The 12,238-nt window shown below is 33.6% G+C and overlaps 1 protein-coding gene across 1 annotated transcript; it reads left to right on the forward strand.

Annotated features, from left to right (window-relative positions):
• The first annotated feature begins 6,512 nt into the window (after positions 1 to 6,512).
• On the forward strand, positions 6,513 to 7,692 carry LOC18108927 (putative receptor protein kinase ZmPK1). Its single transcript, XM_024583333.2, has one exon. The coding sequence runs from the start codon at positions 6,513 to 6,515 to the stop codon at positions 7,647 to 7,649; it is 1,137 nt and encodes a 378-aa protein (XP_024439101.2). The 3' UTR covers positions 7,650 to 7,692.
• The last annotated feature ends 4,546 nt before the right edge of the window (positions 7,693 to 12,238 follow it).

Consider the following 12,238-nt stretch of genomic DNA (forward strand, 5'->3'; position numbering starts at 1 on the left):
GATGTTCACTGAAGAACCCTCTATCATCTTGCAGTGGAACAATTCCTATGAGGTCTCATATCTCTCAGTCCTATTAGCCTTATCAAATAATTCTTTGAGATGCATAATCATAATATGAACATCCATATTCTCATGATGCATGTTGTAACCTATTTTTGGGTCCCCGCAAAAAAAAAAAGAAAATCAAAAATATCAAAAATATATATATTCGAAAAAAATAAAAAATAATAACAGTAAAAAAAGAATGTCAGAGCGCTCAGAAAATGGTCAAAAATTGGTTGAGGACGTTCAAAAATACAAAGATTAAAATTTGACAGTATTTTGTTGACTGATGAAAGCCTTGTTGAAGGAAGAAAAGTCCAAAATCAGACATTTATGGATTCAATTAAATTTTATTGAAGGTTTAATTGAATTTATAGAGGGTTTGATTGCAAGAAAAATTGACTTTGGAGTTAATTTGGGCTTTAATTGGAATAAATTAAAGTTCTGGGGTCAAATTATAATTTTTGAAAGTTAATTAGGTCAAATCAGGGGCTTAATTGCATAATATTGAAGTTTGATGGCCAATTAGGGACTTAATTGAAGAAATCCAAAACCAAGAACCAAAATGCAAAAGCCCGCAAATTGAAGGCCTGATTTTGAATCAGATGCGTTTTGGCGCTAGTTTTCATTTAAATGAAACGGCGTGTTTTAAGAAAAACGACGTCGTTTCATACATTTTTTAAAAAAAAAATAAAAATAAAAAGAAAAAGCAAAAACGGTGCTGTTTTGAACAGCACCATATGTCTTCTTCTTCCCCTGAACACGCAAAGTAGGGGAAGAAGAAGATTTTTCTTCCTCTGTTTTCCACCGCCATCTCTCTCTTAAAAAGACATCGACCAATCCACGTGTTGGAGGAAAAGGAGTAGATGTGCCTCCTCGGGCAGTCGCAGGGTGGCTATACAGAGGCTCCCTAACCGCCCTGCCCTGTCCCCTGACCGGACATAAGCAGGCCATTTCACCGCCCTTCTCTGCCTATAAAAACAGAGGCAGAGAAGAGGCACAAAAAAGAGAGGGAGGACCGAAAAGAACAAAAAAAAAAAGAGAGAGACAGAAGAATAGAAGAAAACAGAGGAAGAGAGAGAGAGAGAGAGCAAGAAAACATAGAGAGAAAGAAAAAAAGAAGAAAAAAGAACAGGAGGGCAGAGAGGAGAGGCTTTGAAGACCGAAGAAAAAAAAACAGAGAGCTGAAGACCAAAAGAAAAAGAAAGGGGGGGAGGGGAGTAAAAAAACAGAGAAGAAGAGAAGGAAAACAGAGGAGAGAAGAGAGAAGGACTGCCACCTGTTTTTTTTCATCATTTCACCGCCAGCATCACCGTCACCAGCGAGCACCACCGGGAGCCTCCACAACAGCCACCGCAGGTCAATTCCCCCACCTCTCTCTTCTTCCTTCTTCCCCTTCTTTGCTTCGTATCCCTTTGTTTTCATTTGCATGCAGAACGTGAGCAATTATAATTTTTGGGCCGGTGCTAGCCCATTCTAAAAAAACCATTAGTGATTTTCTCGTGTTTTTTTTAATCCATTTTGGTTAATATCGATTTATATTTTTACACCGTAAAAATACAAATCTGGTATTAAAATACCCGGTTTTTGTCAACTTTTGAAAAATACAAAAAACAATTGAAAAAAAATGTTTTTGTGCATACGGTCAAGTGTCTCAAAGCTAAAAAATCATATTTTGTTTTTCATACATCCAAAAACAATGTTTTAGCATGCATTTTGGCTTTAATAACTAGTTTATTAAAGTCAAGAGAGAACATAGGCCAAAATATCAAAAAAAAATTATTTTGTGTTGTTTTAGTATCAGGGATTACGAATCTATATGTAAAACGTATTCCTGATATTAAAAAAGTATTTTCTTTTGACAACATAGAATATTTAGGTTTTTACCCGATAATATAAGTATCTCCTTACAGAGAAGGACTTTTCTTAAATCGTAGACAGACCGACAATTAGAAACCACAACAAGACTTTAGATTTTATTAGACAACAAAACAATGCAGCTTACCTTAGGTAGGGCATAGTTGGGGTGCTAATACCTTCCCTTTACGCAACCAATCTCCGTACCCAATCTCTGAAACCAGTTAGGGTTTCTAGTGACCAGAATACTAGGTGGCGACTCCCATTCAAATTTCCCACTTATAAGAGACAAGAATTCCTTGTCTCTCCACATTTGCCAGATAGACCATTACATTTTTCTTGAGAGGGTGGACGATCGCTGTGACGCCGCACACGTGCGACAGAATGGCGACTCTGCTGGGAACCTTGTGGACTAAGCTTTGTTTTGTCTGATTTTTGTGTTATTGTTGTGGTTTGCGTGTTTAATTTTAATATGCATTTCCTTTATTTATTTTCTTTCACGCTTTAAATTTTGTACATATTTGTTCACGCATTGTATAGAATTGCCTCACGCATCACATGCTTTAATTTTTGGAAAGCACACACAAACTTCTAAGTTAGGTGGGAGAATTAGCGATCTACCCTATGACTATTGGTCAGGGTTCAGATGCGTGAAACACTTAACTCATATCTGAATGCCTGCTTGGTAATGGTAGGCATATGTGCCTTAACTATTCCTTGCAACGCCCCCATACTGTCTTTACGAAGATGGTCACTGGGCATATATGAGACCCGTTTTGAGACTAGGTAGAAAACTTACCTTTTGTCTCACATAATGAATAGAGCATGTCCTTAGGTTATATGTGCCATTTTTATTTGCACAAAGGCAAACCTTTCTTGACGCATCTTGAACTCAAGAATTATGGGTGACATAATGACCGTTACTTAGAAAAATTTTATTGTAGAGTTTGGGCAAGAATCAAGATTCTTGTTTCATCATGCAAGAGTTACGACCATATGTCACCCCTTGAAAGGCGAGTCCATCATTTAGAAACATACTCATACATTTATCGTACATTTATCATACATCACTCCAGGTTGAAACATAGGTTCCCCGCCCAAGATATGCTACACTTGAAAGATGAAAAATGAAGGAAGAGCTCAGTTGGAGGCCCATTATCAAAATGAAATCGAGAGCATCAAAGGTGAATTAGCTATACTTACACATTTGCTTGAACACGTGCTGAGCTCCAAGAATGGAAAAAAGGGATTTCTGCACAACCACTTATAGGAGCATCAGCAGCTCACATCCCCACAACATCTCAGAACTTAGGGGCATATTATGTAACAAAGCAGCACTTTGTGCTTGCCATCCCTATCCAGCCAACTCAAGCTCCAACCATCGTGGATGTCACAGCGGATGGGCCTTCTGAAAATAGGTCCATCGATTTCATAAACCTCGACAAGATATCCACCTTAGAAAAAAGATTGAGAGCAGTTGAAGGAAATAATTTGATTCACTTGGTGATAGCAGCTGAAGTTTGTTTGGTTCCAAATATTATGGTGCTAAAGGAGTTTAGAGTGCCTGACTTCGTCAAGTATACCGAACTAGAATACCCAAACACTCATCTCCGATCATACTACAACAAGATGGCTGAAATGATCCATAACAATAAGATGTTGATATACTTTTTTCAAAATAATCTCACTGGATCCGCTTTGAGCTGGTACATGAGACTAGACAATATAAGGATCAAAACATGGAAAGATCTGGTAGATGCCTTCTTAAAGCACTATAAATTTAATCTGGAAACTGCCCCTAACAGAACCATCCTAATGGCTATGGAGAAGAAAAATCAAGAGACTGTGAGGGCATATGCGCAAAGATTGCGAGATAAGGCAGCACATGTTCAACCTCTACTATGAATACAGAAATGGTGATGTTGCTTGCCACCACCTTTCAATCCCCTTATTATGAGCATTTGATAGGAAGCTCAACTCAACATTTCAATGAAGTTATGAGGATTGCTAAAATAATTGAACAAGCTATCAAGATGGGAAAGATTGAAAGTTCTACCATGGATTCCAGAACAATGAGGACAAACCAATCTGAAGATGACTTTCAATTGGGAAACCTTAGTTGTGTGTCAGGTCTCGTTATAGCATCAACTACTCAAATGCCTCTGTCAGAGATCAACATACCCCTTCCACTCGAGGTTGTCTACTAATATCTATTAGACTCCAGAATTCTTACTCCGACTCTGTCAAAACCCATGCAACCACCATTTCCTAGATGATATGATCCAAACCAGAGATGTAATTATCATAGTGGAGTCCTAAGCCATTCAATTGAAAACTACAAAAATTTCATGTATCAAGTCCGGAAGCTGGCAAGCAAGGGGCGGATTGAGTGTGTGAAGAGTGATGGTACCTACCACATAGTTACCTCTATCTTCAACAATGACCAGTAGCTTACAAAACGCCAACAAAGGCATAAACATTATGCAATTATCTAGAAAATGAGCATTTGTATTTTGTTGCGATATGTTTTCACTTATCGTTGATGCATCACATATGTTTAATGAATTATGCTTTATTCTTTCTCTTATTATTGTCTTGAAATCATGAGATGTTTCTTTCGAATGGTATTTTGACAAAACATTTTGATCAAACTCCAACATGCGATTAAGGTTAATCAATCCTTAATGATTAAAAGTGTTTGGATTCCAGAAATGACTCGATGCTCGTTAAAATAGTATGAGGTGACCAAATAATTTTGAACTTACACATGAAACTGAACCACACATCATGTAGCTAGGTTTTAGTAGTATGCATAATGACACATAGTGGATTCGATAGTTATGGACTCGTGAATCAGGATTCTTGCAAGTCCAAATCATTACACTGGATGAGGTCAAAATTTATTGGTTTTAACCAACCTTGCTTGGAATGAGAAAATGTCATCTTTGTTATCCTTTCACAGTTCTTGAAAGGATATTCCCTTGCAATCCCATTTTGAGCCAAGTAGAATATTCCTTTTAAAAAAAACCATGACTAGAATCACACCCCACCCTGGGGGGCAAACGAGAGATATGTTGAAGACACTGATAGAATCATTAGAAAATGGAAGGTTAAAAAAAAAGAAAAAAAAATCCAACGATTGAGAAAGGGCTTAAAAAAAACAATATAAAAACCCAGAAATTAAATATGAGTCAAAGGCCAAATTACATCATATCACAAGCACAAAGAGCTAGACCATGTAAAATTTAAGTTGAAGGACTCATTCACTTGTCTTTTATAAATTGGTCCTTAGTTTTCATATTGTGTCCTTTTATCGGTAGTTGACCATTAAACTTTTAATTTATCAAAATTTAACCCCAAATTCAATCAATTCTAATCCTTGAATTTACACATGTTTTGCATATTGGTTCTTCATTTTGAATCTCTTCAATTAAACCCATAGTTGGCCTTTAAACTTTCTTTTCTTCAAAGTTGATCCTCAAAGCTTTTAGTTGTTACAATTTGACTTAAATCATGCTTCCAAACTTAATTTTTCTTCAATTAAATCCTTAATTAAATCAATTAAACCAATTAAAATTTTAATTAAATCCTTGAACTTAATTAATTCTTTCAATTTTGTCTAAAATGACTTTCAAACTTAATTTTAATTTCTATTAAGCCCTTGATTTAATCAATTAGGGCGATTAAAAGTTCAATTAAGTCCTTAAACTTGATTATTCAACACGTCTGCCCTGATTTTTAATATCTTTCTTTAATTTGAATGTAAATTGTCATTGTTTTCTTCAATTAGGCCCTCTGTTGCTACAATTGAGTTCCTAACCTTTGTTATTTGGTCTAATTTGATCCTCTAACTTCTAATTATATGATTAAATCCCTATTTAGCCCATTTTTACCACCTTCAAATTTCTTGCCAAATTGTGACCCTAAGATATTTTTTAGTTTTTATTGTTTAGATTTTTTTTTTGGATTTTTGAATATTTCAAAAGGAAAAAAAATACTTCTTACATAAAAGAATTTTAAGGCCCAAAATTAGATTATCACAAAGGTGATGAATGGAAAATTGTTCTTAAGTCGTATGAATGATTAATCATGCTTTTTGAACTTACTAATGCAACTTGGGTCAACTCGGGTCAACTTGAAAAAATTAAAAAAAATTAAAGTTTTAATATTTCATATGAAAAAATCCATGTAAATATAGGTTATACATATTGTAAATAATGAAGTTTAAAAGAATATTTTAAAAAGTTTTTTATCCCACATTAAAAAGATATTATGTTAAGATTTTAAGTTGAAGTATTTAAATAAAAAAAGTTTTTTTATCCCACATTGAAAAAACATTAGTTTTTTCATGGGAACATGGAGTATATATACTAATAGGTTTCAAATCCCACATTGAAAAAACATAACTTCTTTCATGGGAACATACAGTATATATAGGAAATGGCTTCAAATCCCACATTGAGAAGATACTATGGTATCCTTTTAAATTGAAGTATTTAAATTAAAAGGTTTTTTTATCCCACATTGAAAAAATATGATTTTTTTTTTTGGAAACATAAAATACATATACTAATGGGTTTCAAATTCCACATTGAAAAAATTTCAAAGGAGACATGTATCTGAAGGTGCCAAAAACCAGCTTGCCTATTCAAGAAACTGGGTTAGATTGCTCCAGCACAGTTGTCAAGCAGCTGAACAGAACATACACAAAACACCAAGAAAATGCATCACTAAAGTATGTTGTTCGGTTTGCGATGGTAGTTGGATCGGTTGAGCTCGGTGTCATTTTCATAGTGCGGTGCTTTTTTATAAGAACTCACCGGATCTCAAGCGCAGGTACGCAAAATCACCACAGAATTACCACTGGTTTCAGAAAATTCACCCTTTCAGAGCTAAAAAAGGCGACGCAAGGATTTAGCAAAGAGATTGGAAGAGGTGCTGGAGGAGTTGTTTACAGGGGCATGTTATCTGATCATAGAATAGCAGCCGTTAAGCGACTGCATGATGCTTACCAAGGAGAAGCAGAGTTCCAGGCAGAAGTTAGCACAATTGGGAAACTTAATCACATGAACTTGACAGAGATGTGGGGATATTGTGCAGAAGGAAAGCACAGGCTTTTGGTATACAAGTACATGGAGCATGGATCCTTGGCAGAACAACTCTCTTCCAATTCACTTGGTTGGGAAAAGAGGTTTGACATCGCAGTAGGGACTGCTAAAGGCCTTGCTTATTTACATGAAGAATGCCTAGAGTGGGTTTTACATTGTGATGTAAAGCCTCAGAACATACTTCTCGACAGCAACTACCAGCCAAAGGTGTCAGATTTTGGATTATCTCGGCCACTGAAAAGAGGTGGCCAAGGTAACAAAGGCTTCTCAAAGATAAGAGGAACTAGAGGTTACATGGCTCCGGAGTGGGTTTTCAATCTGCCTATCACCTCGAAAGTGGATGTTTATAGCTATGGCATGGTATTGCTGGAGATGATCAGTGGAAAGTGTCCAGCAGAGGAGATAGAGAACAGGAGGCTGGTTACATGGGTGAGAGAAAAGATGAAGCAAGCTACTGAAATGAGCTCTTGGATAGAAATGATCATAGACCCCAAATTGGAAGGAAAATATGACAAGGGTAGGATGGAAATCCTGTTTGAGGTGGCTCTAAAATGTGTAGCTGAAGACAGAGATGAGAGACCAACAATGAGCCAAGTAGTTGAAATGCTTTTGCACCAGGAAAATGATTCTGAACTTGTCTAATCCGCTGTAAGCATATAATAGTCTTAATTCGTGTGTTCTCTAAGCATGTATGTCTGTGTTTCTTCCAGTCAGAATAATAGTATAATGTAGACAGAAGGAAATAACCCTTCATTTCTATGCTTGAATGGGAAAGCAAACAAAACCATCATTTGAGGTTTCGTTTTTTAGGAAGAGGAAACTTTCCATCATTAATTAGAGGTTAAATACATTAAAGCTCTCCAAAAGGGTGGTCTAAAAGGTTAAATATATAAATTCTAAAAAATATATCAAGAAAGAGTTTTTCATGATAATTAAATATTAAAATAACATTTATTTTTTCTCTCTCTCGTAAAAGCTACAAACAAAATGCATATGCAAATACTTAACCTCGATTTTTCTTTTTAATTTTGATGTTTCGTTATTATTTTATCAAAAAAAAATAATTTTTATTTTTATAAACACATCATGCAAATACAGCTTATTTACCTAAAATATGAATGAAAAAATTTGAAAATAAATTGCAATAATCTTTTGAATGTTGTAGAATTAAAAAGAACAATTAAGAAATGCAATATTATTTAGAAAAGATTAACTAAATACTTTAAATAATAAGAGGGGAGGGTATTAATTAAAATTTAAATAAATTATTAATGCAAAGTGAAAATAAATAAATAAAAGGGAGAGTTTTAATTAAAATTTGGCAAAAATATTACTTCATTGAATTTAATTGCACCATATTTTTTTTTATCTTTACAACAAAAGAAAATAAAAATAAAAATAAAAGATCTTTGTCATTTTATTTTAGCACCACCTTGTAGTCTCTCACATTTCATGGAAACCAACAACTTATTTGACATGCCCTGATCCTGATGGCAACGAAATTGTGGAGGTTGGCTTGTGCTCGTGGAAGATGCACTGCTTGCTGGCGAGCGAGAGCCAATAACAAGAAAATCATGCTCTTTTGGCTTTGCAAAAGCGTATACAGTTTTATGCATAACGACAGTCTCTTGCCTTACTATATTCTAAATTCTAATAATCTCAGTTATGATTTTTTCCCAGAGGCCATATATACTCATACTTGAAAGGCTTGGCAAGATAAACTACGACAATTAACCAACATAACTTTGTTTTTTAACGTTGTGACGCTCACTTAATTAAAACATATATAAAAACTTAATTAGTTCAAAGTAGATTAATGGAGTAAAAGAGGGGGGTAGTGATGAAGCTTGAAAAACCTTCACTAAATTTGAGCTTCCATCATGGATGCATGATAATAGTTGAATGGGAGTGTTATTTGCAAAAAGAAAGAACTTTGGAAGTTAAAATCATTTTATGGTTTTTAGATAGATATTATGTAAGAACAACAAGTAGAGAGAGAGAGAGAGATAGAGTAGGATATTTTTCTTTTGTATTGTGTTTAGAGAATCTTCTTTTTTTCTTGCTAGAACACAACATGTTGTAGCTAAAAAACAAACCTGAAAAAATCTAGAAAAAATCTTTCAGGTTCTTGAAGTGGCAACCCTATTTCTCTGTTATTTTTCCATGTAAAGTTGTAATAGGATTGTAACTTGTAATAATAAAAAGAGATTAAAAGGAGAGGGAAAGTGATAGGAGAGAAAGAAAAGAGAGAGGGAGAACTCAGTTGAGCAGGTCCTTTCAAGTCTAACATGGAACCTGGCCTACCTGCCTAACTGAATGTGGAAACTCAATTAGGCATCAATCCAACTAAGTCTAGCGTGGCTTGGTTGGGCCTCGGCACTCCCCAACCATTTCTATCCATCCTTAGAAGGAGGGCGAGTGTCTACAGACCAAGTTATCTCTCTTAATCATGTTATTCTTTGTTCTTGTAATTTCATAAAGCTTCAAGCTAGAAAATTCAGGGGTTTTAGCAAAAAAAACCCTCCCCTCGCTCTTCTTATCAGCTCGCGGCTTTTAGGAACATAACTGCATTTATCTGGGCTAACCAAACCTCAGGACAACTACCATACTAGGCGGCTAACCCTAATTAAATGTGATATTAAGTTAGGTCAAGGCCTAACCGAGTTCGCTTCGTTTCACTTTTTTTGTTTTTAATCTTCATTAATTGCTCAAGTAAATTTTTAATAGAATATTCTTAAAAAATTACTTTGTTAAAAAGTAAAAGTGTGAACTTACAATGAAGGATGGTGATATTCTGGTCAACATTTGTGGGGATTAAAGCCTATGGCCATGTCAGGGGAATTAATTACAGAACGACTTTCACCTGGTTGTGTGCATGATAAATGATGGAGAATTTTGGTTCACCATGATGACAACAATTATCTTATTAATCTTGCTTCTTCGTTTTTTCTTACATCTATGTATTCATTCATCCATCATATTGTATTGTCTTTGTTTTTCTAATTTGATGAAAGATGGACGCTAGAGTTTATTTATTTTTATTTTAATTAAAATATTTTTTTATTCAACTTTATTTGAAAATAGTTCAAAATATTTTCTTAAGTCCGGTAACTAAAGAAGAAAAAGAAACGGTAAAGATAGAAATGTAAGATGATTTCAATTTTGTTTTGTTGGTATGAGACCATAGTTATTAAACCCGGCCTGGGGGTTGACCCGGCCAAGGGATCGAGTCCTGGGTTTCATGGGTTAACCCGAGTCAACTCGGGTTAACTTGGAAAAATTAAAAAAAAATTAAAGTTTTAATATTTCATATGAAAAAATCATGTAAATATAGGTTATACATATTGTAAACAATAAAGTTTAAAAGAATATTTTAAAAAGTTTTTTTATCCCACATTGAAGAAACATAACGTTTTTCATGGAAACATAGAGTATATATACTAATAGGTTTCAAATCCCACATTGAAAAAATATAACTTCTTTCATGGGAACATACAGTATATATACGAAATGGCTTCAAATCCCACATTGAGAAGATACTATGATATCCTTTTAAATTAAAGTATTTAAATTAAAAGGTTTTTTTATCCCACATTGAAAAAACATGATTTTTTTTCTTGAAAACATAGAGTATATATACTAATGGGTTTCAAATCCCACATTGAAAAAATATATATCCTTTTCATGGGAACATAGAGTATATATACGAAAGGGCTTCAAATCCACATTTGAAAAAAAAAAGGGTCTCGTCCGGGTTTGCCAGGGTCGACCAGGTGATGGGTCGACCCACCAGGTCGCCCGGATTTGGTCGGGTTGTTGCCTCAGCCGATCTTTTATTAAACCTGGACCGGTCCAACCACCGGGTTGACCGGGTCTCAAGTCGACCCACTAGGCCGGGTCGGGTTTAATAACACTATATAGGACTCATATGGTTTAATAACCAAAATATATTTTGGCTTTTGTGTGTCATGCTTGCTATCCCCTGAATTTTTTTTAATTTTATTGTTTTGATTTTTTTTTATTTTTGAATATTTAAAAGGAGAAAATATTTCTTACATAAAAAAAATTTAAGAACTCAAAATTAGATTATAGCAAAGGTGACAAATGAAAAATTATTTTTAAATCTAAGTATGATTTGTATAAATAGTTAGTTATGTATTTTGAACTTACAAATGTAACTAATACTTTTATAACGATTATTAATCATGTGTTACATGCATTCATAGATAAATTTATAATTTTGTGTTTTTATGATATTATAATTTATAACAAACATCTACGTTTTAAATTTTTATCTATATAAAAGTAATAATTATTCACAATAAAATAAATAAATAAATAAAAAACTCAAGTTGATCGAGTATAATGAAATAAAACATATTAAAAGAGTTCTAATTGACAAGAAGATTTAAAGAAACATTAATAGGTGACTATAAATCATAATAGACCATGGAAAAATGATCGAACATAACAATTTGAATTTGCAAGGTTTTTATGTATCTCTTTTTAAAATTAAGTTTTTATTATATAGTTTCTCCTTCTTGTAATGTATGAATGATTAACTGCAAACATAATTTAATCAACAAATTATTTGACAGAGTAACAGCAAGTCAGCAACCCATAAATGTACCCTATAAAGGCATTGGGTGTAACGACCCTTGTTTCTTTTGTCCTTTAAAAGCCCAATTCTGCATATTATTGACGAAAAAGATATGTGAAAACCAATATATATATATATATATTCTACCAAAATTTCAGTAGTCATATGGTCCCATCATCCTTAAGTTTACTCATTTCTAACAATTGATATGACAATCTATAACTGGCAATAATCACAACAATTAATATGACTATATATATTCAACAAGAGACATTAAAGAGTAATGTCATGCACTTAAAAATAAAAGGCAAGATAAAGTTCTATAGACTAAAGTAGGCATAGGATATAAGGTTTTTTATTTTATTTCTTTTTGGGTTTTTATTTATTTTTGTTATTATTTTCTGGTTTTATAAAGTTTTGGTAGTAAAAAAATAAAGTCTCGATAAAATATTATATTGGTTGGAATGTTTTAAGAAAAAAATAATATTTTGTGTTATTTAAGGTTTTACATAATGTTTAACCAGACCAATCCCTGAGATTATTCTTGATTTTCTTTATGGTTATGAAATATGATTTATAGAGATTAATAAACGAACGTCTTTTTTACATTCAGTACTTTTATCTTGCCCCT

The sequence above is a fragment of the Populus trichocarpa genome, chromosome 13 (assembly GCF_000002775.5).
Source record: "Populus trichocarpa isolate Nisqually-1 chromosome 13, P.trichocarpa_v4.1, whole genome shotgun sequence".
Lineage (NCBI taxonomy): Eukaryota > Viridiplantae > Streptophyta > Magnoliopsida > Malpighiales > Salicaceae > Populus > Populus trichocarpa.

Excerpts from the sequence above, each read along its gene's own strand:
- LOC18108927 (XM_024583333.2), top strand. The coding sequence starts at position 6,513 with ATGTATCTGAAGGTGCCAAAAACCAGCTTGCCTATTCAAGAAACTGGG.